The sequence below is a fragment of the Lepisosteus oculatus genome, chromosome 25, assembly GCF_040954835.1.
Source record: "Lepisosteus oculatus isolate fLepOcu1 chromosome 25, fLepOcu1.hap2, whole genome shotgun sequence".
NCBI classification, from domain to species: Eukaryota; Metazoa; Chordata; class Actinopteri; order Semionotiformes; family Lepisosteidae; genus Lepisosteus; species Lepisosteus oculatus.
In genome coordinates this window covers 2,450,374-2,477,831 of record NC_090720.1, presented here as the reverse complement: position 1 = coordinate 2,477,831, position 27,458 = coordinate 2,450,374, and the positions used below count along the sequence as shown (strand labels likewise).

The following is a 27,458-nucleotide window of genomic DNA, read 5'->3' as shown; positions in this document are numbered from 1 at the left end:
GAAAGAACCTGCTGATAACCCAGGCAATTTCAACTTCAGAAAACCCACAGCTCCCAGCGGCACACAGCTAAGAGGGCTCTGGCGAACTGGTAACACGGCACGCAGGCCCCCGAACAACACACTCTCTCCCCCTTTCTGCCAGTTCACTTTCCACTTGGACTCCAAGCAACAAATAGTCCATCTGGGGGGAAAACCTTAAGCTCAGCTAGATTTGGGCTGCCTCCTGACATCTCCTAATCCAATTTGTCTTTTTGGTGTTTTAAAACAAATCGCAGGACCGGACTATGACAGTAGTAACTTTGCGAAAGTACAGATGAAACAGGAGAAACAGGTGGAATTAAAAGGAGTAAATGCCCGTTGAACCGGAGCGCGGCTGCACTAACGGCACTTTTTGCGTTTGCTGCGTTCCCCCTGGTGACAGTCCCTAAGGCCATGAGCTGCTCCCTCTGCTCTTTCATGACAGCTCCATGCCCCCCCCCAAACAACACACAGACAGGCACCTTTCAGCTCTAATTTACAGCACAGTTACCAAAACCATGGCTCACGTAACCAAAACATTCACTTACAGTCTCACGCTTTCTAAAAAAAAAAAACTGAAGAAAAATCCCGTTCCTTCCCTCACCTCTTCTTCAGTCAAAATGTGAGTGTCAGCTTTATCAATTCACTGAAACGGATGAGATAAACTTGGCCATAACAGGAGAAAATTCATCTAGTTTTGGGAATCCCTTTCTGTGCCTTTCATTCACAGCACAGGCAGGGCGACATCAGCACTTGAAAAGAGACTGATCGCACTTAATATTGTATTAGTCCCTGCATGCCGTCACTCACAGGCTATAGGTTCAGTAAGGCTCTGCTCACAAGTTACAGTTACAGAACAGCTTCAAAAAATTACTCTTCAAGATAGCGACTCACCTTCACTTGTCAAACATCAGCAAGTACAAAAGTTAGCCCTGTCATACACAGACACACGCAGACGCACACTCACATCAAAAATAAAAAGAGCACTTACCATATTCAGGGAATTCGAAGTTATATCCACTCAGACATGTAACTTTCATAATATTACTCAACTCTGTTGGTTAGGATGAAGTGAGCAAAAAGGAGGAGAAGCAGGTAAAAACAAAAAGGCAAAACAACAAAATAAAATAACAAAAGCAAAACAAAAACTTCCTTCACTAATGTACTAAACTCTTTGACATGTAATCTGTCAATAGTTTGCACAGAGAGATAATGCCGGCTGCCATGAATGAAGATGATTGGCAGCTGCAGGTTTAGCCCCTCCTTCTTGTGGTTTCATGGGGGGCAGGTGAAAGAAAGCTGAGCCTGCCCCTCGCTTGCAGTCCCTCTCTTTCTCTCGCTCTCTCTCCCTCCCTCTCTCGTACATACACACACGCTAAGCTGTTGGTGATGTTCTCAGAACAAGCAGATAGGAAATTACAGCAGAGGAGAAGCCCTGGCAGTTTTTCCCATAGTGGGCTGGCCTTTTCTATCTCTGTGGTCTACTAGCCTTTCAACTCTCATGGGGTGGAGCCATCATTCGCTCTATTAAAAAAGGGAGGGGGGGTGGGGGGGCACTGAAAACGGCATTTTTTAAAAAGCCATAATTCTGGAACAAATAACAAAATACATAAAAGGCAGACAGGGAGTTGCACTGTTTGATTCTCCTGTATTTGTCTTGTGTTGTGTGGCACACAAAAAGGAATTAATCTGAAGTTTCGAAACGCTGTGACTGTGTACAACACATTGGACAGAAAACATTTTCACCACATTCAGGAATGAGCAGGAAGAAACCTTGAGTTTTTTTACATAAATTGTTCACTAGTGAAGGAATCAAAATGTAACAGAAAAAAAAAATGTTTCCAAATTATGCTGCCAAACTGCAGTTTCAGAAAAACAAGATGAAAAGCCTTAATTTTGCTGGTCTGCCTTCCACGGCCCTTTTCACAGATTAACATGGAAAACTTACATTTTGAAATACAACAGTATTAAAATACACAAAGGCAAAGTGTGTTTTTTTTTTTAAATGAGAAAGGAAAGGTGTGAAAAAATAGACAATCTGTAGAGGACTGGACGCGAAGAAGGTTTTAAAAAAATAACACAAAACAGTCAAAGGCAAACATATCCTGAGAACAATATTTTACTTTTTTCAAAATACATAATTTTCTCATTGGTAGAGTATAATCTAATTTATGTGGGTTTTAATATGGATCTTAAATTAGAACTTCCCAAATCTCCCAGAGTAATGGGAATGTTCAGAGTCCTTTCATTACATATTTATGCATTTCTTTCTATAAAAAAGAAAAGAATCTTTTTCTACAAGGCAGGTTTATGGAAGGAAGGAGCCAGGAGAAAAGGCCTCCAGACTGTTATTATATTTTAAAAATACTTTGATCGGGCGGTGCCTACCTTTGAAACCATTTTTATGACTTTTTTTTTTTAAAGGGAAAGAAGAGGGAAATATTGATTAGAAACCTGACTGGCTTCAAATTCGTAATCCGATCCAGCAGCAGTTAATTATCAGAAAGAAAAGTGCATTCCTGGAGTTGAGAAACACCTCCCCCCACCCCTCCACACCAACCACCATCTCCCTCTCCCTCTCTTTCTCCCTCCTCTACCTCTCTTAGTTGCTCCCTCTCTCTTTCTGATAAGGTATCGCTTTCCATTGTAATTTCAGGTGAAATGATAAACTGCAATCCGTTACCAGGTGACAATGAATACTTTATAAGTTAAACGCCTTATTTGCCTGGCAGTTTCTTCCACAGCAAAATGCAAAAATGCTTCTAAGGTTCACATACTTGTACATATTTTGTATTTATCTATTCATATAAACAATTAATAAGGGACACACACTAAGCACATATTTCTTCCATATATAATATCCATAACAAAACAGGAGATGTGGAAGTAAAGCCAGTGCTCAGGGGATTTTATTTGTATTAATAGTAATCTGCTAGCAATATAATTTACAAAGTTCAAAGTCCTAGGTTACTGTAATAAAACAACAATAACACACTCCCTGCATCGAAACACGGAAATGCTCTGTTTGGCGAACTACATTAATGGCATAACAAAGCCTAATCCTTTACTGAAAAAAGTACTGTATACATTCAGAAAAGAAAACAGGTTTCTGGTTGATTTGGCAATTTTGATCATGACTCACGCTTGAACAACACTATGAACGTCTCCTCCTATTTGATATATGCAAAAAGTAAAGAAAGGTTGAGCACGGAAGAGCTGCTACTACAACAGAGTCCGTATTTCACCCGTCCAGACACAGAAACGGAGCCTGTGAATAAGTAGCAAAGGGACTGAGAAGTGGGCAACACAGGCCAGTGAGTGGAAGAGTAGTCAGTTCGACTCCCTGTTAACTCGTTGTTCTGAGATCAGGTTGTCTTTCTGCTCTTAATAAAGCCCTGAAGACATCAAACGAACCCTACCTCCAGATTACCTCTCGGTGACTTTTAATACTCCACCGACAAACCTTCTCATCAAAAGAGCATGGGGAGTACAGCACCTTTGAAGCAAAATCAGCCAAAATGCCATAACTGATTTTTGTTTTCCGTTGACACACCCTCACAAGAACGTCCCTTTTTATGTGAAAGCCTCTTAAGCACAGCACTAAACAGAATGTATTGTACAAGAACACATTTAGTGGATCAACAGCGTTTTTGAGGCTTTTACACCAGTATTTCCTTTTCTAATCCACCTCTTTCATTTTTAAATTGCAAACAAAGCAGACTACAAAATGCAAGGTACAGCAGTGCACAAATATCGCTTAATTTAACGTAATTTAGAACTGTTTTCAGAACTGTTCAAACAGGCCTAAATACAGTGTTGTATAAAGTACCAATTAGGGGAGCTACGACTACAAATGTATTAGTTGGGCAAATAAGATGTGTATTTTAGGAGCTCAGCTGGAGATGAGACATCTGTTGTGTGGAGCTCCAGGGACTAGCAAAACAGGAAGCCTTGAAAAGGCCTTAAAAGCTCAAAAATTGTTTGTGTACAATAATTTCTGCAACTAATTAGGCTTCTTGAAGCAAAAACTCAAAAAGAGATTTGTATGAAATACAACCTGAACTAATGAACCCTGGCAAAAAAAAACACACAATAGTCTGATTATGTTATTATGGTGCAAGGCTGTATTTTATATACTGTATGGTTTGAATATGATGCTATGTAATGCAATACAGTAGGTGTGTAGTTATATAAATTCACAGTTTTAAAGCCATAAAACCAACCTACAACAGTGATTCCACACTTTTTCCATAAACCTTTCTCACAGGTTTCACTGCTTTCCTATGAATGTGTGCATGCACTTGTATATAATTTTTACTCATATGGACTGGTAGGAGTCCATAATTTGCAGCTTTTTCCAAATCCTTTCCAATTCCCTGTTAAAAAAAGACTTTGAGGCATGGCACATAAGTTTAGAACACAACTGGAACAATCATCATTTTATTCTGCAACACCCAACTGTCAAAGAAATTACAGATTGATGAGGGAAAATGTCGAGGACAGGACAGCAGGTTTAACACGACTGTAGCACATCCTAATTAACACGTCCGGAACAAATGTAGCACTTTTAAAACTTTTTCATGTTCTCTCCACGCGGCAACAGAAATTGTTGCTTCGGCAGCACTGCACTTACTGTAACTCACGACGAAAGACATGAGAAACGACAACAATAACTCACTGCACTTACATAGTGCACTTCATCCAAGCAAGGGCTGATGTACAGAGCGCAGGAGGAAGTGCAATTGTTCTTTGGTGGGGAGGGGGGGGAGTTGCATTATTTTTTTAAAAAGAAAGGTGTTTCGTTGAGAGGCATTGCAAGTTAAAGAAGGCCGACTGCAGCAGCGAAGGGAGGGATGGTGCAGGGGGCATTCGGGGAGGGGTACTGGGGGGCAGCAGTCAAAGGGAAAGCCGGGGCAGACGGTGAGCAGTCCCCTGCCTTGCACTCCAGGGGGTGCTGGTCTGCCGGAGTGCTCCGTTCCAGAGGGACAAAGGCGAGGGCTGAGTTGAAAGATGTGAATTCACTGGCTTTTGTGGGAAAGGCCGGGGGACCTGCCGAGTGAGAAATCTGACCTTTGGAGAGAGTTAGATTGTGTTTGAACTCTCTTGCTGTCTCTGGCAGCAGGGCAGAGCATGTTGGGGAGAGGAAGGGGGGGGCTTCTGGAGAGGAGATGAGGGGACATGGGGCGGTCTTACAAAAGACTCAGGATCAAGGCAGAATGACTGCGGCCCATCCTCACAATAGCTACCCTGCCTTTCTCCAGGGTCCGCTTCTCCTGCACGCTCCTTTTTATTCGTTTGTTTGTTTTCTTGTTTGTCTGCTCAAGTCTCTCGTTGTCTCCACGTGTTTCTTCAGGCCTGGAGACAAAACTTGCAAAACCTTTAGGAAATTAGATGCTAAATAAACACGTAGGCTCTCCAAGTTTTGGGGAACTAAGAAACCGCACCAAAGGCTGTAGGTTACATTAACAGTTGCATGCTTTGACATTTGTCATTTGCATTTTTTTTTAAACAAGCAAAAAGTCCTGTTTTTCCTAAGAGGTAAATATTCACAACTACTGTAAATGCATGCTAACACAGGTGGCAAGCTTAAGACCTGTAGGAATTTAACGTAGCCATGTTTGATATTTCTGAAAGTAGCCTCATTCAGGTTCAGATTCTATTGATTTGTCGCAAAATTTTGGTTAGCAAAAGCGTTCAGTTCATTTCATCTCCCAAAGGCACCACTTATCTTCTGCAGAACTGGCGCAGCATGTGAAGCAATTTTCCTCGTAAAAATATGTCAGTACATAAATTCTTTCAAACACACAGCTTTTAGAATAGTACATTACAAATATTTATGCCATTTTACATTGTACTCCACTTTTATTTCAGACGTCCACTTTCCAAACTGACCTAAAACTTCTAGCATTTTTCTATCAGCTTTTTGTCCTCTTGTCTTTTGATCATAATATTTTTAACATTTCTCCCCGGATGCAGACATTCATAATGCAATATGCCTAATTGTGAGCCCTCGCAATCTGGATTTTAAAAGGCAAACAGAAAAAAGGCACCTTTCTGAAGGCTCTTTCCATAATCGTTTTAGACAGATAGCTTTTTCCCATCGCAGATGAGCAAATATTTGTAAACCAGCTATCTAATGGAAAATTATAGTGAAATTAGAGCGAAATTCATGACGGAGAAATCCGATTACCGTTAATTTTATTATGCCATCTTAGCCCACACAGCATATTTTTGTACAGTTTTTTCCATAAATACCTATGCCAGGGGTCTCTGTAATCAAATAAAATTGAAATTCATCTTCCCATTAAATTCAATTAGCTGCAATTTCTAAAGCCTATCAAAGATTTTAATTACTAAATTATAAAATTCTCCTAAGCTAAATCGGAAAAAAAAAGAAAAAACGCACATCCTCGCATCAGAATAACAAAAACCAGGAAAGGAAATTGTTTATCAAAAAAAGATATCAACTAGAAAATACAATTAAAAACCACAGGCCTTCTTTCAGCGTTCCAGTCTACAGTCAGTCTGGAATATGGAAACTCCTGAGCTTTGGGAAATTACTTTGTTAGAGCACACCGGGTCTCTCGATGAGTACTCTGCAAGTCACTGTGCTCTAATTGACTAATTGACACCTTCGTTTCCCCTGGTGTCCAAAGACACCCATAAATATCGCAGTGGAAGGGACTCAGGCAAGGAGTGCACCTGCAGCACAGGTGTAGAGCAGAAACTCTCGCTCCTCCACAGGGCTGAGGGAGCGAGCTGGACGCCGATTATGTGCATGATAATTAAATGGAGACGGATAACATATTGACTTAGCGGAGGGCTTAAGAAAGCCTGTCCTCAAGACTTCAAATCCCAAATACTCGGTAATGCTGACAGTCGCACAACTGGAGTCCCAGGATAAAGAGAATCATCAGGCCTTTCTTTTAGCTGCGCTGAAGCCCCAGACGCATTGAAACATAACCTAAAAGCTGCAATTTGGTTATAATTAGGGGGGGGGGGGGTGCAAATTGCAATTCATCTGAACAACGCAAACGAAACCCTTGTGTATGCCAAATCACATATTTTAAACCAGTGCCATATTTTAAAGCAGGACGGTGCTATTGTGCATCAGACTCACACACGCTTCGACCCAGGAGGTACAGATTTTGGCTGCAAAGTGAAAAAAAAAAACCCGTAATTAAGTTTTATTTTAAAAAAAAATCTTCTGCTCTGTTTTTTTTTGTAGGACGGCGGTGTTTCTGCCGCTACGGGCTGCATCAAACACCCAGAGCCACTGAGGCCGTGACAATGGAACAGCGCTCAGGTCACACAGTAGGCCCAGTTCCCACCCGCCCCCTGGCCTGGGCCAACAGACCACTGAAACAACAGCGCAGCATTCTCCTGACGCTACAAAGCACGGCTGAAAGGACACCTGCTGCTATTGTTCACTTAAGGCTCTTTAACTCTTCACACTGTTTGTTTAAAGGATACAGACACTGGATTCCATGATGACGAATTAGACAAATATTGCTTTCATCTGTTTTCAGATGAAACATCTTACAACAGCTAAAAACGAACAAAATAAAAAAAAGTCATTTTCGAGGGCCGTGCAGTGCAGTGCAGTGCAGTGCCTGGTGGAACTGGCTGAGTAAATATTGCTAAACTGAAACTTTAATCTGCTTTTTCCATACACAAGCTGGCTGGGTATTAAAGATAATCTTTTTTGTGTGTCATATGGCGGGAGATATGGATGGAGCTAATTTTTAGAGACAAATCTGATATTTGTCAACTGGTTCAAAAAACCTGGGGATTTTCTCCTAATCCTCCAGCGGATGTGAAGGCGCGTTAACAAGGAAATGCAGATGGCGCTTGGCACACAGGAAGTGCCCGGGCCAGCGCTGGCTCCATACGGACAGACACGTGGTGACCTCACCCCTCACGCTGGAGCCAGGCCACAACGAGGGATTTGCTGGGCTTCTTACATCTTATTGCAGATATAGTCTCTAACATTTAGTCTTCTGCTCAAAATCTTGTTTTTACTATGAAGCACCTTCTCCTACTGTAGGAGTAACATTGTACATATTGTAATAAAGAATTACGTAATTTTGGTACCTGTTTTGAAATGATGCACGAGTCTTTCCTTTTAACACCTTGAAGGGCACTTCATTTGTTGTTACAGTGAAGAACCGTTTTTTCTTAAAATCCCACAACAGTCTTGACACTTAACACTACTTCGGATGTATTCCTCTAGTGTTGCTCTTGCTCACTGACCTTCCACGATTGCAAACTCTGCCCATAAAAAGACACAAGGCGCTCTTCCACCCCGAGAACAACGACGAGCCGGGTTTTTCCTCCAGGGGTTCAACGAGGTCAAGAGTAGTAAAACACAGTGAAATGGGACACGTTTGAAATTGCAGCATGGTAAACGCATTGGAACACTGCGGAAAAGTCCATGCAAATTTACTGTGGTAAACTGCCATACGTGCCAGAAAATTATTCAAGAATCACAAATGGCATGCTTGCTCAAGGCCTCTCGAAAAAATTAAAACAAATTTTCCCTGTCGGATGGAGTATAACAATGCAAATTTTCTTATTGTTCAGATTAGCTTAAATTTTGAAAGGGTGAACTACATGGGGCATCTTAAAAAATTCAGCATAGGCACACTGTAATATAGGAACATCAGCAACAATACTGTGCGGATCACAGCACTGCTCCTTAGCTAATAGGATATACACTCTATGCAGAAGCTGTGAAACAAGAACCACGAAAATTCCTGACATCAAGTGTCATATTCCAAAGAAAAGGAGCTTTAAAAATACTTTAAAGGGCACAGTTAACATGGCAGCTCTCCCAATAAAAATACAGCTTTTTAAAGAGGTAATATACTTCTCTCCCCGCAGGCTACAGACTTCCTTCTAAACCAACTATTAGATATGGAACGTGACTGGAACAGACAGTGAGGGACACAGTGGATTAGTGTCAGTGAGGAGAGAACAGGCCTTTACTGCTCACCGAGAAGGTACAAATCTCAGCTGGAACAATTCACCAGTAATTCAGAAAGGGCACTGATACTGCCTATTTCTTATTGATCGTAACAGGACCAAAAGATTGTGGAGATGAGGATGATAATCAAGAGAAGATGGGAGGATCTTCTCAAGCAGAAATGAGAAACACTGTCTTAATTGTAAAAAGTACTGTACTTGTATCTATTCTTCACATGAATAAACAAAACACAGTAAAACATACCAATGATGCATGTTCCCAGTAACAATAAGGAGAATTATGATGCTTGTGTTCTAAAAATAAGTTTAAAAAGGTGTTTAATGGATTCCAAGCAGATGAAAGAACCTAGATTTAGAGGCACCTACTGCAAACACATGAATACATACATTGGACGTACACACAACAGGACTTCTGTCCATGCTCTTGTAATCATAATCAGTAACAATTTCAGCAGCAGTAGCCTGGGCCTCGACAATTTTTTTAAATTCTGCTACCGCTACCATGTTACTCAAAGTCAAGAAAAGATTCATTCCACTCTGGAAAGCAGAAAGAAGAAACACCACCTTCTGGGTCCTGAGCCACCGTCAGGTGACAGGTGCGTTTCGTGCAGTCTGGGTTATTTCATATCATTTCCATGATCTCTCCGTTTTTTGGCTTGGAAAAGTAAATGTCCCATGAATCAGGGTAGGGGGATCTGAGGAGGAGAGAGATACCTAGAGCACGTCTTAGCACAACACATCGGATGGCCATGACAAAGAGTAAAACCCCACCCAGCCCTCCGCTAAGGACAGAGGGGGGTAGAATGTCAAGCCCTGGGGATTTACTGTACCTCTGCTGCAGATCTGCCCAGATCCAATCCACAGGACAGGGAGCAGGTGACAGACATGGGGGGAGGTGCAGGTGTGGGGGGGCGGTTTTCAATGGAATTGTTGAAAATAGCAGCATTAACCAGATTAGATCAATAGAGGACTTTTCTATATTTGTCTTTGAAAAGGACAGAGAGAAACAGGAGAAATAATGAGAACAAGAAGGGATTCCTCTGACACAGTCCAGCCACTCTCTGCCACTTTCTTTAAAATAAATAATTTTCCAGTGGTGTTGCCAGCACCTGCGCTATTTAATTACTCTGTGTCCTCCACTCAGTCCTGTTTAACGAATTTTGATTTTCTATCACCATTATTAGTTTAAAAAATTGCAGTTTTTACACACTGACGGTTTTTGCAGCCCACTACAGAGGAACAGCTGGTTAGAACTGAGGGAGGAAATCCAATACACTCTGTCAGCTGTTCAAATAAACTTCTAGTTCTGACCACACCAGATCTACTGAAGAAACTCGAATCCCAGCAGAGACCAGTTTAAAGGCAGTCTGGGAGAGGCTGCGGCCTTCAAAATCAACATACTGTACCGTGGTTGAATGTAACAAACCCCGCACGGTGCTGCTCATCGGAGGATGAGATATTCATGTGGAAACAGCCTGTCATCCAGCATGTAGTTCTTTAATGAACTGGGCTGCTCTAACGTAAAAACATGAGAACATAAGAAACATCATGAACGAGAGAAGGCCATTCAGCCCATCTATCTCGTTTGGTAATTAGTAATTAATTGATCACAAGACCTCATCCAGCTGTTTCCTGAAAGGAGACAGGGAGGGCATCAGCTTCAACAACATGGCTGGGTAAGCTGTCCCATGCACCCACCATGCTTTGTGTAAGAAAAGCTCCCCTTGTCCTTAGTTAGAGAAGCACTTCCATGTCGTTTCCACTTGGGCCCTCCGATTTATTTTTCACTCTTCACCATGAATGAATGAAAGTTCCCTAAGCCTGCCTAGACCCTCATCAATATCAGAGGCCTCAGGAAACACGTGATCTGGCTGTTATTAACCTGCGAGCCATCCTTCTATAGAGAGGCGTCACAGTTTCGGGTAATATGCTTTCAATTTCTTTTCTCATAAGGGCGTCACCCATTTATATTTTTATTGTTTAATGCTGTTTCTGTTATATAGAAAAGCACAGTGTCTGGCTTTCTGATCTTCTTATCTGCACCTCCTGATGAACTGCCCACGTTGAGGTTCAGCAGCAGGGGTGTTTGATGCAATCCCCTGATATCAATGTCAATGCTCCACCTTACACTAGATTCGATTTTCTTTTTTAATTTTCTATGTGAACTACATGCTTTGGAAGCGCAAGGGGTGTGCTAACCTGGAGGGCATGTCACACTCTGCACAGCACTTTTCTGAGTTTTCTCCATTGACCTTGACCTGTCCTACTGACCTGTGCCTCTTCTCTCACATGCAGCAAAAACCAACAGCAGAAAGATATTGCTGGAAAAGGGGAGGTTGCAGACTTTCATTAATCCACAGCACTTAAAGTGCAAATTCTTTTTTTTTTTTAGTAGTTTTTTCTTGGAGGTCTAAACAAAACAGCTCTTCAAATAACCAACCTAAGCTTCACATAACAGTTACTGTGTCACCCTGTTTAAAATAATTATTGATCAACAACTGTGTCTGTCTGCACATAAGGGCCCCTTTCAATTGATTTTTTTCCTAGCTGAAAAAATATAATAGAGTTGCCATGAATTAAAGGGTGTTTTGCTTCAATTCATCTAAGCGACCTGACAATAAATTTTTTGTTGCCACGGAAACATGATAACACAGCTTTCTGCCTGTTGCACAACAATCAATTAATTTAATGCTTTTGTGCTGATGTTTACTGTTCTATTTAGGCCTGAAAAGTCAGTTTCTTTTTCCCCCCAGTTTTCAGTGTTTTGTTTAATAAATCCTGAAATACAAAAGAGGCTGTTGGAAAAGCCAGGTGGCCATGTCTGGGACAGTTCCATATAAGGAAGGGACCCCTTTGTACGATTCAGAAATTCAGCTAAAACTGTGTCAACAACTCTTGTTCAACAGCAAATAGATGGAACGTTTCTGTTAAAAGGATGGTTGTTTTATATCACTGATGAAGATCAGAAACAAAACTGTTACTTCTATTCTTGTTCTCTTTTTCCAGAACAGTAGCTTTTTTATCTTAACAAAAGCCTTTGTAGTTAAATGATTATTCAAATTCTGCAGGTATTACACCAAGAAGCATTAAAAACACACTAAATTAGTCCTGGAACCAATATCATTTTTTGTATTTTTAATTTCTCTCGGTACACTTCTTACAGCTTATTTTGTATACATCCAGGCCTCTTATAAATATATATATTTAAAAACCTCGAAACATCCCCTCATGCTTATGATCAACATGTCCCAAATATGTTCAAGAGGGGTAATGAAAGCCTGCAGAAAGAGTCTGGACACAGAACAAAGAGGAGTGTTTCAAATATTTCACAAGCTGCTGTGAACACTCTTATTACATGAGAAGCAAAATGACTTTGCTCCTCACTCAACCACAGAAGGCAAATGGAAAGTGGGTAAAGGAGATTAAATTGTGTTCCTCAGTGACACTAAAGTGGGAGATCTCAGGTGAGTGATGTCTGAAACCACCAAGCAGGTTTGTCAGTCAGTGGTGAACAATGTCAGTTTCTAGAAACCAGGTAAGTACAGATGCAATTGACCAAAAACGCAGGGGTACTGTTTTTCTTTTTTACTTGTTTTTTGTCGGCCTACAGATTCTGCATTCACAGGATGGTGCAAATACTTCTTTATTGGGGATGAATTGTCATTAAAAATAAAACTGTTTAAATGCAGCCTGACTTTAAGACAAAATTCATTATCACATTCAATATACTGTATTTTTAAAGCAGTAAGAGGTATGATTCAGTAAGAGGATGACGGGTTTAACGTTGGAGTCCTTTGCTAATTACAATTACAACTTCCCCCCAATTAAGTAATCAGTGCCAAACTCAATAACAACAACCAGTAACTAACTGACAAATTTAACATAAAGAAATAATGTCAGAGTGCGGATAATTCCATTTCTGATCAAGCCCAACACTGCAAACTCTAATACAACAGCAGAGGGATATGATGATAATGCATGTTATTCATAACCAGAAAATACTGTACTTTATCAAGTTTATTATCATAGAACACAAACTCAGAAACTGGCTTCCCCCAAACACATTTTTTCCCAAAGTACTTAAAGCTGTGTGTAATTGCAGTCTACCTTCAAAAAAAAAGCTTTGAATCTGCTGAGTTTTGGAAGTAAAGAAAAGGCTTCAATAAACTGGAAAGCATCCCAAACCTTAGCAGTCCAAAGGAGCCTTTTGATTGGAAATAATAAGACATTCCATCTTTCAAAGATGTACTTTTCCTAAAGAATTGTTGATTGCAGTGTGTCCATTACTTGGAAGGATTATGATAATATTCCACATTGTGCCCTGCGTGATGCACTGGAAATTCAATACTCAAAAGGTTAATGCAATCAATTAGGATGACAAAGGAGTAAAGTAAAACCGTCCTGCTTGCTGAAAAAAGAAGCAAGGGGAAGAGAGGAGAGGAAGGTATTGAAAGCTTGAATGGACCAGGAAAGAAAAAAGAAGCCACTCAGAAACACACCATCCATCCTTAGAGATACTGTGAAAATCCAGACGAAAGCAATGCAAAACGCTAAATGGTTCTTTAATGGTGAATTGTTCCGTTCACCACTTAACAACCTTGGAAATAATATATCGGCCACTAACACACAATCATTACTTTCCTTTGATGGTAAACAGATACATTACGAAGAAGAAAAATGACTCAGCCCCATAGGGTCTGCTCACAGATTTATTTCCCTTAAAAAAGTTTGCAGTCCTTTTCTGAGACAATGCCTGAATTTCTCCTTTTTTTCTCTTTTGTTGCAAAAGACTGCATATCAATAATCGGAACGGGTGGTGAAATTATAAATATTACACTTTCTGTTTGTGAAAGTGACAAGTGCATTTATTATTTTAGGGAGACGCGTCGAGGTGAAGTCTCATCATTTGAGATGAATGGATAAAGTTGGATCGCTCTATCGAGCTCCTGAACTTCTAATCCATATTAACTTTTCAAACCACAGATCAGACTGCAAACAGAGACAATATGCTAATTAACTTTCAGCAATCCCTGATGAAAATAAAATTGCAAAACCTGAGAGGAAATGTTTTCATATTGACTCATATCTGGAACGCCTGTTTTTTTTTTTACCCCGGTTTCTGCATGAAATTGCGCAAGAAAAAAACTCCTAAAATGTCCCTCAATATGCTGCAGACAGGAGGAATCACCCATGTCTGATAGAGATCTCATCTTGGCTGGGCTCGGCCTGAACTAATGCTGTTCTGATGCATCAAATTAAAGGGAATACACCCCCTTTTCCACTTGAGAAACCATACAAGAGATTCTAACACAGACAGCAACAGTACTTAACACAAGACAGCAGCCCTTCATTGCTAAGGCCTTATTTGCTATCTGTTCCTTTTGTTAAAAAGGGGATAAGGGACATAGGTCAGTGTAAGAAGCTATCAGTGCAGGTCCAAACAGCACTTGCTGAAAATATGTAACTACTGAAATGCAATTTTAGTTTTCAGAGTAACCATCTCACAGCATTTAAAGGCGGTTCTTTCTAATTGGTTTTATCATTGGTGATTACTCAACCGCTACTGGGTTTTTGAACTATGGATCCCCGGTTTGCCTTTGATGTTACGCTTAAAGAAAAAAAAGATTCACCATTTTTTTTTCTTTGAAATGAGGCTCGCAGTACTTATTAAACAATTATTTGAATTTCAGGTTACCCAAAGCCTGCTCAAGCTTGCAGTATGAAATAAAAAGGCTGCAGACAAAGGAGTTTGGAGTACTGCAGGTCACCGCATTTCAAAACCTTCCATTCATTAAAAAATAGTAAAAAGGTGGAAACATTCCATAAGAGTGATTTCTTGGTTTTAAATGACTGGTATGTACCTCACTTGTTCCACTGGGTGGGCATTCTTGACTGAAGAAATGGCTGGAAGGGAAGGAGCTTTCCCTCTACCGTAGGGATGTTCTTACAGGAAGGAGAGGAACTCAGCTTCGGCCCCATTAGGAGGACGAGAGCAGAAAGACAAAACGAACGCGTCTTCGAGCCACACGTTACCAAGACTCTACAACATGACAGTAAGAATTTCACTTTTTTCATCCCTGGGACACAAGCGCAACTGCTTTAATTTGACCTACATCGCGTTTTTCTGTTTTTGCATTTTCGGGGCCATCGACCACGTCGGAGAAACAATGGTGGAAATGGGCTTTGAAGTTTTTCTGAATAAAGGCCTGGGGGGGGCAACAGAAAAGCTGCCCTCACAGCTGGACGGCCGAAAGTCAAAGGAAAAACAAATACTTCGGAGAAGAGGGGGACACGCTGCTCGGGAATGAGGATCCTATGGAGTTCAGCCACTGGGAGGAGGGCGTTCATTTTTGTTGCAGGAATGATGGATGGATTCTGAAGAAAGTCTATTCACATGGAGATGTTACATCATAAATATTTACACAGTGAGGCTGTTTCCATGTTGCTCTTACTTGTTTTTGACACAGTGGAGAAACTGACAATGGCCACCCCAAAAAAAAAAAAAATTAAAAGAGAGGAAAGACCAACAAAGATAATTCAAACCTGTTGGGGAGACAAAAAATACAGTTGTCCTCTCCTCCTTTTGCCCTCTTTTGTGAAGCCCTGCACCCCAGTGTAAAAACGTGCCCTAGTGTTTCTCTTTCTTGAACAAAGGTTTCCCTTAAACCTGCCAGAACAATACTTTCATGAAAGACACACAAATTTAGTTTTTCACATCAACTATAGTCTCCAGTACTGGAGGCACTGAACGCTGTCTTGTCTCCAGCTGGACTGGTAGCTGGACTGTACTGGTTTTGCTAAAACTTTGCAAATGCAACACGGATAACAAAACTTTTCACTTGTTTTTACACTTTCAGCAGGCACTAACCTGTGCACGCGCAGGTTACTGATAGTCGACCCTACAGTCCAGAATACAGCGTAGGAGGGCAGATATGGTCTGCGCAACCAGACCGCAACCAGATCTGTTCTCACGGTCAATTTGATTATCAACAAGACTGACTGATCACTTTGCTGTGGTTCAGTAATAAATGATAAAGTCTACATTAACTTCAGACCTAGCAAGCCCAGATTTTATTTTTTCAAGGAAATATATATATCAGATTCTGATCTTTGGGATTTACATATTTGCTCAGTGGTAGAGGTTTACCACAGACTCAACGAGAATGTTTTTCCTCCCCATATTTTATTCCCCTTAACATGTCTTTTGTTTTTAAAGCTTGGCTACACTTTTCAACGACTGCTAAGCTAAGACAGAACTCCAGTCCAGATCTGAAACAAAATCTTGTGATTACTCCCCAAAAATTATAGCATGTCTGCTCTCCAAACATACTATTATCCGAGTCATTAAATTTTAGGCTGATCTGACAGAAAAGGGAAAGAAGGAGCTGTGTATTGTGTTGTTTTAAAACAGCAATACAACATTCTTTGCTCCAAGCATAATTAAAAGACTCAGACTCCCTAAGGAAGGCAAGAACCAATGACAACAAATTCAGCAGTTTAATTCTCATCCCACTGTTTTGGAGGGAAGCAGTTCTGGGAGACTCTCTCTCCGAGTTTAGGGATCCTTGTGGAATGAGGAATGCATGCAGGCACCGTTGCAAAGCCAGATGAGTTTCTTTCTGATTAGCTGAATTAAATCTATCAAAACCCAATTAAAGGAACTACACTCCAGCTACTAGGGATGAAGCAAATGGAGAATTGGGTTCTAATTCAAGAGGGGTCTGAGCTAGCATGCCTGTTCCCCGTTCAAAGACACACTGGGGCTGGAAGTCTTCTGGTTTCATTCAGATGACAGCATTTAATTCACTGAGCTTCCTCACTATACAGCTTTCTCCCCCATGTTAGCAGCAGCGAATCATTAAGGCAATGGGGAAAGAGCTGTATTTTTTGTTCTTAACACTTGAAAAGCCTAGGTCACTCCTCAGTCCAGTTTGGAACCAAACAAAAAACTGTCCGTCTACTTCTCGATCTGTCAGTCAATCGTTTTTAGCCTGAGTGACTGACCTGTTTATCAGTTCAAAAGCATGTGCCTCTCAATATGTCCATATACTGGTATACTGCATTTCCATATCGCACATTCATTCATTTTCCTTAAAATACTTATTTTGATGAGTCCTGTGCGTACCCATTTTAGTTTACGTTAACGGATATCGATACAGGATTGGGATGAACTCTGTCTCCATTGTTTCATGGCACAGCTGCCCCGAGGTGACATGAAGAGAGCTCAGTGCTGCTTCATTCTTTATGACATGATACAGCACACAGCATCACTCTCTGTTCCCAGATTGTTAGTGACTTGGAGGCCACAGGCGAAGTCAGTGCATTTGCCCTAATTACAAATATATACTCCAGCACTGCATTCTGACAGTGCTATATTTCTTTACGGTAGCACTTTTAATTGAAATCCTTAGAAACTGATCGAGAGAAACACACTATGACAGCTCCTGTTTTTTTTTTTCTTTACAACTGCGAAAGCTCACATATCGGAAATACCATTAGCATACGACACATGAGATAGTTCGAAAGTGCAGACCCACCAAATATAACTGGAAGTCTCTGCAAGTCCAGGAACCCTTTGCACATTTCTTTTTTCGTGTTACATATTGTAACGCAACGGGGGCTCAGGCGGGCGCCCTTGCATCATTAGGTCGGCCCCCCACCATCGGGGGCTCGAACCCGGGACTCCCGCGTCGCTCAGCAGGGACCCAGCCCGGTGAGCCAAAGAGAGATCTCTCCCCAGCCCAGTAGCTGTAGTCCCGCTATCACAGGGAAGGGCGGCGACGTCACCTGCTCTGGTACGCCGGCTCTTACAATATCATTTAATCTTGAACAGCCTGGATACAAGACTTTTGCAATTCTAATAAAGTCAGTGGATATTTTTTTTGACAACTTGAGGTGCACTGATGCCAAGGGATTAAGAGAGACACTTTTTTGTGTTGCCGATTTCCATATGGAAATCGTTAATTAAACAGTCAGTGCATTAGTCCTACCTCTGTCTCTTTTTTGCGGGAGCAAATCACCCTTTACTGGAAATTACTTCATCCTGTAAGAAAAAGGAAAGAGAACAAGAATAGAAGTCAGCAAATTCCTGAACTGTGTATGCACAACATGCATGCAGTACATACAGTATACATATTATGTACAGACTTGTTTGCCGACAGCCTCTGCACTTAAATCTTGTGCCACTGTCTCAAATAATCCGACCCCCACTCAGGAATAAACTAACCTCAATATATTACTGAAGACAGTGGGATTAGAGGGTAACTGTATCTCAACCCGACAGGTGAAAGTCACCTGCTGACCCCCTCTCTGTCAAGCGTCTCCCCTCAGCGAGGACAGCAGGTGTAGCATTGGGTTAACCAGTTTTCTGAATATTTCAGCCCAGCTTAGCAATGATGCAAGGTGAATAATGCCAATTTACTTAGAATCAGTAATCCTACAATCTGATTGAAGGGAGGATTTTATGAGCCAATATGACCTTGGAGATCTTTGTATTAAAGCTCTGGATGCCTTTTTTGTAAGTCCCGGTGCTGCACGCCTATTCAGAGGGGCAGTAAAATTAATCCAGCTGTAACCCCTTCCTCCTCCTGCTTGTCCACCCCTGTCACTCCTGCGCCTTTAACACCAGAGACCGAGCTGCTCTTCTCTTTCAAAAGCAAACACTCGGAGCACGGCTATCTCAGCACACGTCTTTCTAAAAATCAAATGCTTTTTCAAGCAAAGTTTAACAGCAAGTACTACTTTCACAAAATGAAAATGAAGAATACATACAGGTAAATAATATTCTATCTATTACCCAGTGGCACAGCAGATTTTGGCTCTCAATGATTAAGACCCTCTGTCACCCAGATTTCAGCCTGAAAGGTGTGCCTTTTACCTACTGAAATACATTTTCCTGTGGCTGCTTCAGCGCGATGACGGCTCAGCCTCTGGATGCTGCACAAGAGGGTCTGACTCTTTTACTTTTTCGTAAATTCTCGGATTCTCTCCGAAGGGGTGAGGAACGAGCACGGGCTGTTTTTTCCCCCCTGATTGAGGGGCGGGTTTGATTTCTCTTCTGACATTTCAAAGCTCATCATCCCCAGCGCTCGCTTCTCCTTTAAAATAAGAGGTGGTGGTGGTGGTGGGGAGAGAGGCAGCTACTGCCACCCCACCCCTTTAAATTGTCCAAGTGACAGCAGCTGAGTTTGCACAGCTGTTTGTAAAGTTTGGTAACCTTGAGAGAGCACAAGTAACCAAAAAAGTATTAATAATTCTAACCTGATCTTCCTACTTATTTTATATCTCCCCTCAGCAACCTAACTTCTACTCAGAAACAGTGCAGTTATTAATTCATGAGGCACTAATTAGTTCTTTGTTTAATTTTGTGTTAAACAGACTGACCGGAATGATAACGACTCGCGCTGTAGCGCTTCGGTCCCACGCCGCCCCCGTTTTTACAACAAGGGAGCAGCGTGCGACTAGCATGATGAACCCAATTCCCTTCTAAGTTGCACTTCATTAAGTCAAAATGTGACAAGGAGCTTAGAGGAAGAACTCACAGATTCAATCGTACATAACAATGTGGGCAAAGTAAGTTTGGATGTGGGAGCCGTAAATTCCAGCATGCATGTTGCTAATTTTCTATTTTTAACCCTTGGGGGCTTTTCTTTCATTTTCCTTTAATTGTTTTTTGTTCCAGGCTGCAGTATCCTCTCTTTAAATTACAGCCCCTATCAATCCCCCTGATCAAACCGTGTGCGCGCCAAATAAAAAAAAAAAGGAACTTTTTCTCTGTGATACCTCAGCCTGTGTAAACACGCACATAATGAAACTCTACAATAATAGGAAAGAAACCCTACAATAACGAGATCGGCCCTTAAACAATCTTGCACGGTGTGTTCCGAGAACAGGTGAGACTGAAAGCACATTACAGCCGTGTATGTCATAGGCAGGAGAAATAAACAGCAAGAAGTCTACACACCCATGTGAATACATAAAATGGAAAAAAAATAATAAAATATTGGCTTTCTTACTTGAGAAACCTGCTAAACAGCACCAAAGCATATAAAAACGCCTGTAAAACACAGGAATGTGTAAAGGTGTTGCTATTGTCCCATATTTGAAATAGTTTAGAAACAATAAGTGTACAAGCAGATTTATGGGAACAGTGCAGGGCATATTTGAAACATTTCTGCCTGGCATACCTTTGGCAGGCAGTTGTTTCGCTGGTAGTCAGAATCCTTCATTGTCACGATATCTTGAGTTGGCAAATATTCGGCCATTATACACTGAACATATCTGTTTGGTAGCTCCAGTTCAAAAACATATCTTACATAGTACATTTAATAATAATAATAATAATAATAATAATAATAATAATAATAATAATAATAATAATAATAATAAATCGATAGAACCAGGTGTTCTATCATCATTTACACTCATCTAAAGACAAGTCAGAGTGCAATTTAATATCCAACTACTACATTTCCTGATAAAAAATTAAAAAATTAAAGTGAAAATAAAACCAGTCTTCAAATGAAACAAATTAAAAAAAGGAATCACGAAATAAACAATTACCGCAAACACGTAAAGGTGTACAGAGGGAACGTAAACCAGCCAGACTGGTACGTTAGAATTGATTATTTTTGTTTAAAAAAAATCATTTCCAGCTTCCTTCTCGGGGCTGGGGATGACATCGCCTGGACTGTTTTGCATTCACTGGTGCTGATAAACAAACAAGGCTGTGAAAGTTCCATAAAGAAAGCGCAGTACTATGGCAGGCAGGTCAGTAATTAGAAACTATGTTTGCACAGTAATAATTTTAATATATTCATCAGGAAAAAAAACACATGCCTTGCATGATAATTCACTATCAAGGAATACCCCCAAGCTTGCTCCTAACCTTTGCAAAAAATGACAAGAGGAGTGCAGAAAAACAGGTTTCTGTTTTCTTCCAAATGAAAAAATGTATGTACTAGACATCTTGACGGTCTACAGATATTGAAGAAGGAACTGTGAATGATCGGTTTGCATCACAGTCTTGAAAAATACATTTTCAAAAATGAAGTTCCCAATTAAAGATTTTAAAATTGTAAAATACTTTTACATCAAAGGACGTTCCAATTGGGGTAAACAGCCCAGAAAGGTTTGAGCTTTTTCTGACACTTAGTGCATGCAGATGTAGGGGCTGATATACAGTATTACATGAACCTGTGCTGGTGTACAGAACACATTAAAACTTTACTGACTAAGACTTCTCTTTGGTCAATAAAACACAAAAATGAAATTTTCCATTACGGATGTCGAAAGTCAATGATGAAAGCACTGCGTGGTTTGCTGGTGTGTGCCGGAGTGGTGCTATGGAAATTTTTGCAAATCGTTTAAGGAAGCCCTGGCACACAAAATACCTGCCCCATCAAGATTTGTTTTTCAAAAAACGAGAGAAAGACACCTCACTGTCTTAAACACACTCACAGACCGCACACTCTGAGGCAGGTATGAAACAAACCCTATTGTCTCTAAAAAAGACCATGTACAAACACCTCAGACTGGTCTTAATATAATTTTATGCAGAAGCCCCTTTTAACAAAGTAATGTTAAACTAACGTGGTTAGCCCTGACCACACCTTATGCAAAACCTTGCATTCGTTAAACTTTTCTTTGTATCAGCAAACACGTCCAAATTCATTTACATGCCTTTATGTGATTCTCCAGACACGCATTTTTATTTACTTGTTATGTGCTTTAAATAAGCTTCTAAACAGCACTGTGGCACCAACAGTGCATGTCACCAGATTACCCCTCTCTGTTCACAAAAGCAAGCAAGGACCAACACCATGTTACATAAAAAATGAACTTCAAAAACGTAGTCCCCTCTTTGAGAATGAAGCTCCAGCCAGTCTACTGATTTCACCTGCCCAGTACATTGTGGTGCACAAAGAAAACACAACACAAACCCTCTAGTTTACTTGCCACACACCCAATTAAAACCCTCATTAATTATATGAATCTGAAGCAATACTATCAGAGTCCTTAAGACGAACGCCTTTTCCTACCGTGCCTTTTCAGTCAAGTGCTATGTGTCCTCTCCGAGTAACTTTTCGAATGGGGAAAGGGACAATGAAAAATTGAACATTTATTAAATACCACTGATTATGCATGTTTTGACAGAAGCTAGCAGGCCCTCTTTTTGGCTGTCAATTCTGCAGCCTATTCTCCTCTGCCTGTAAGAGAAGACAGCAAGGGTCTAGAGGGCAGCTGCCTTCTGAGCCAAATGCATCCCTCCTGCTCTAATTTTTGTTGTCCCCCTCTTTGAAATTTTGGGCCCACGCAGGAGCTAAGAAAGGCTGGAGATGTGCAACAAGTGGCGGCGCCATGGAAACCGAGGTTTTCCCGAAAAAATATTCCTTTTTATCCCTTTTGAGGACCTGTCACCATGCTAAGCAAGCATCACACGACCCGGGGCCTAGCCGTGACAAAGCCTATTTTCTGCCTCATACTTGATTGATTAAAAAACTTTTTAGGAAAACCATGTTAAAGGACAAAAAAATGACACAGGGAAGAGAGGGCCGGGGGCAAGCCCCAACCAGACAGTTTCCCTGGTAATACCATGGGGAAAGGAAAGGGGGAGAGCAGGAGAAAAAAGCAGCACAATAATCTCCTAAAAGAAGGGTCAGCCCGAGCATGAAACTTGACAACAATAGCGATTAAGATGATTATAAAATAGCTAGTGACTGGGGAGGCCGGCTACAGATAGGAAGACATTCAGCAGTTCACATGTTCTCTTTTTTCTTTTCAAAGGGGACACTGCTATTTCCCCTCTTTTTCTCCCTTTCTGCTTAATCGGGCTCCTTTAATAAAGCTGCTGACCTTGGTACATGACGGTGTAAAATTAAAAACAGGAGCTAGTCAATGGCACCAACCCCTTAAGTCAAAACAGCTGTGGCGAAGAAACGATTATCCTTATCTGTAAGAGTTACATATCCTAAAGGCTCCGATTCCCATACCCTTCTTTCGCTCGGGACATGACCATCAGATCATCACGACGTCACCTCCGATCCATCTTTTTGGGGGAAATCTGCGTTTTTCAAACATTTTTAAAAGCACCGGCATTTGTACAGGTTCTGCCACAGACATCTGGACAAGACCTGGCACGTTAAAATCTGAAAAAACAAGTCTTGGAGTTCCTCACCTCGTGTTGCTCTATGGTAAGGCTCAGGGGTAAATATGCCAATCAGCACCGATAATCTGCACACGGCTACTGGGAATGAATGTTTAATTATTTTGTGTCGTGAAGAGCACAGGCAGCAAATCCCCATTCCAGCTCTTTATAAAATGGGCCCAAGTGCAACAGGCTCGCTGTTTCACTTGTCTCACTGACCAGACGGACAAGCCATTTCATAACCAGTACACTTGCTGCAGCCAAGCAAATCTTTCTGAGAGAGAAATAAACCCTGAGTTTAGGGAAACACTGACGTCAAGTTGATTTGCAAAGAAAGACAGATGGATGCACAGACAGAGAGGTGGGTATATGAATGTTTTTTCTTAACTTCAAATCACAAATTCTCTGGGATTCTAGCTGAATGTGAAAGGAGGTTGAGTGTTGCTGCACAAAGAGGCTTCCTGGCTTCCCTAACTTTCAATTTCCCTGGTAAACATGGAGAAAATTAAAAGGTACCTTATTGTTTTAGAATGTTTTAATTAAACATGTGCCTGTATGCCGTCTCTAAATTAGAGAACGCCAAAAAAAACAACACAAGAAGGAACAGGATCAAGAAACCTGAATTTGTTTCCTGGTTATCTTCGAGGGAAATATCAGGTTTGGGGTTTAAGCTTTTATTTTATGATATAAAAAGTTCAATTTAGTTTTTCTGTCACATCTGCAACTAAATAGGATATATTTACAGAGGGGGCAGAGGACTGTGGAGCGTTATTATAGTACATGAAAAATTAGTATTCCAGATCTGGTGATTCTTTGCACAAAAAGACCCTTCAAATCCCTCCGGTAGAAATGTCAGAAGGAAAATGACGAAAATCTGCTTCTTGACAGGGAGTCATTTATATTTTAGCTTCGTTCCATTATCTTAACGAATCCATCATCAGCAGATGCAATATTAACAGCAGAAAATCAACTCATTAGATCCAGGGGGATTTAATCAAGATTGCAATCATGTATGCGGTTCCTGGAGAGTTTGATTTTTTTTTCTTTTTGGTCCTTTCCACATAATTGGCGCATCTCAGATCTTAATAAATTATTCTCAGTCTCAGATTGATGCCTTTTTTTCTCCCTCTCACACCAAGCACTCACTCGCTCCGACTAAAATATTTACCATAAACATTATTATGTCATGGGCACACAGTTTAAAATGGCCTTTAGCTAGCTTAGAGAAGTAATTGGCTTCTCTATTTCTCTCGTTTCCTCGTTAATTGCCAAATGATATTGCTAACAGTTTCCTGAGGAGGAAAAATGTGTTCTTTGGACAAGCTAGGTTTTTAGCCTGGCTTTCTGAACTGTATTGATTGGGATGTTATAGGCAGTTTGTTGCATTTGATCTCCCCAAACAAGCTCAGCTATCAGTGTACAAAGTCTCAGCATTTGATCTGGTAAATAGCCCATTACACGTTCAACAATGGCCATACAATAGCCTAGCTCTTCTTTATTGTAATAAAACAATCATGAGACTAGTAGGCTTTTATTTATTTTATTTATTTATTGTCCCAACAATGACCAGCCCTCGTAGTTATATTAACTTACAACAGCAGGCCAATAAAGTGAATATAAGTGTAACACATTCTCACTTCACTGCAATTTTCAGAAAATGAAAAAAATAAGATTTTCAGTTCTTCCTTTTAAAAACGACTAGATCTGTCACAGAACTCAATCAAGTCACACAATCACTTCAAAGCCTGTGTCAGCCGAACGCTAGATCAGCTCCTTGGGTTTAAGCTACAAAATCTCCAAATTTCCAGTTACTTTTTTAAATTATTGTTTGACTGACATATATTCAAAGGTCAAAAGGTAGCATCTCAACCACCTCATTTTATTTGAGACGTTTTTGAGCAGTTTCCCTTTCTGCAGGTCAGTTTCTGAACTGGTTTCTACATGTGCAAATGTGCCCCTCCTTCCAGGAGTGATCCTGTGTGCCCTGTGGCCATACATCACCAACTCCAATGCCCAGTAAAGTTCTGGCAAATTGGCTGGAATATCTACATTACTATTATACTAAACTGTGTAATTTCAAGATACCCGTTCTACTTTTTCAACCTGCACCTTGTCAAAAAGTTATTAAATACAGTATATTAATAAGCATTTTATGCATTTTTAAAGTTCCTTTTAAATTTGTGTGTATATTTCACTCTATGCTTCCATATTCTTTTATGAATATATCTAGAAATAAAGCTAGTTCTAAAAAGCATGAATTGGAATACTGTCACCACACTGTGTGTATGAGGAAACCTCTGTGGTGCCTCAGGGGCACAAGCACCAAGAAAAAAGACTGACTGACCACCTTAACACCTTGCTCTTAAGCTACTTTGTAAGAACCAGCTAAACAAAAACACGAGTGTGATGAGCTCAGTGCTACCTCCACTAGGTTTTGAACATGGCTACACAGAGGCACATCTGGCTTCAGATCCACTCTACACCACTCTCCAGACAGAGGATAATTCCCCTATGCTAAATGGCCAGGCCTCACAGCACAGGTGTAACAAGACCCAGTACCTGGTGAACTCTGCCATGCAAGCTTAATATAAAGTAGTTGGAAACAAAAACTGGACAGAGGTGTCAAACTTAACTTTTTGACCAAACTATTAATGTTCAACTGTAGCAGTTATTTATTTTTGCGGACATATCGATGAATAATTAAATAAAGATCCTTCATCTGTGAATTCTGGGTTATTTTTTCAATGACATTTAACACTATGTTTATTTTAATATGTGCAAAAAGCATAAGACAATGTCCCAGAAAATGCTTTCAGTTTAAATAAAGCTGTAACATAGGTGGAACAGCTCTAAAAAGGGGCGAGATGCATTCTCACACATTGAACAATGAATAAAAAAGGAAATCAAAGTGTAGCAAAAGGAATTGAAAAGCTGAATTTCTGCTTGTGCTCCAGTGCAATTAGAATATATTAGCATTTTTATGTCTCTAAAGTTGTAGAGCTTTTCAAACTGTAATGAGTCAATATGCAGTTACATGTACACATATGAAAATCAACGCATTCTCAGAATTCCTAACCTTCCAGCTGATAACAACAACCTCTGTTCTCAGAGCACTTGTAACCTTGGAAGAGTGCTGTATATTTACTGATAGTTTACAGTGAGCTCTAAACTCAAGTAAATCATCTTTTCAGCATTGAACAACTGGGGATCATCAAGATTCTGATTAGAATGAGGGTTAAATGTCCAGGATTGCAAAGATCCACCTCAGCCTTTATCCCAAACGTAGGTCAAGCCATCTAGCAGAGAATTAAAGTGTACTGGAATGGTTCAGGGATGCTCAGGTGTCTCGAGCACTGCCGTTTGCTTGCTGATATTTCTTCAGCAAGATGTAGTTGCAAGTGGTTCGCAAACACACCCCGCCCAAAGAACAACAATGTTCATGACTCTTCCCCAGGACCCCAAACTACAAACAGCAGCCATGCCAGCGGATCAGCTCCCTGGTTAATCGGACACTGTGCCGCCTCGCAGGAGGGGAGCCCTTCTGTACAGGTTTCACACAAGAGTGTAATACAGTATACTGCTCTCACACTGAGCATAGCCAGCCATTCTCCCTTTCATGCTTTTCAGGCAGTTTCATAAAAAAAACAGGAGAACCACTCTATTGCAGTCTGGCTGTGAAGCACAGACCCACAATAACTTGAATTTGCGTGGTTGCTTCTTAGCGGAATTAAACTGAATAAGGAGCAGAAGCTATAACAATGATGGCAATTCTAATCTGTCATTCTGTTTGAGGTCATCGCTGTGTATGCATACACACAAGAACATACTGAGTGAGGACAGGCAGACCTACCAAACCACATTTGCTGCAAACTGAGCCTCAGAAATGTCTCTGGCGGGTCCCTCTTCCCTTGTCACCTACTTCACTTCCTGCACTGACAGGATTAACTCCCAACATGTTCTACAAGCTCCAAAAGTGTAAAAACTGTGGAAGAGCCCTTTAATCTGCCTTTGTAACAAAGCCTTTTGTACAAGCCCTATCCTGACCTTGTCACTCCGAGTTACACTTCCTGTCTATCCTACAATATAAAGCCTTCACTGCCCTTTTTTCGCTCTCTCTCTCTGTGAGTGTAACAGCAGCAAATGCTGAACTAATCCCTGTCTCTGAGATTTCCAATTGTAAATCTGGGCCCTCAGTAAACCAATCTCTGAGTTTTTTATCTTGATTTATTAGATTATCAGACCTGCTAGGCCCCTGCCTGATTCCATGCTACACCTACTAATCCTAATCGGAGTAGACATGTATTAGCCT

General features: G+C 40.7%; 1 protein-coding gene across 7 annotated transcripts in view; it reads right to left on the bottom strand.

Annotated features, from left to right (window-relative positions):
- casz1 (castor zinc finger 1) overlaps window positions 1-27,458 on the bottom strand; it is a 242,887-nt gene that overhangs the window by 103,114 nt on the left and 112,315 nt on the right. For 6 of the 7 annotated variants that reach the window (XM_069184059.1, XM_069184057.1, XM_069184058.1 and 3 more), the window contains one exon: window positions 17,994-18,046. Coding sequence is in view for 1 of the 7 variants with exons in the window: in XM_015337175.2 (XP_015192661.2) it covers window positions 1,010-1,058 (49 nt within the window). In the remaining 6 variants the exon portion in view is untranslated. Of the gene's footprint in view, window positions 1-1,009; window positions 1,426-17,993; window positions 18,047-27,458 lie in introns of those variants that run through there. The other variant, XM_015337175.2, reaches the window with a different exon arrangement.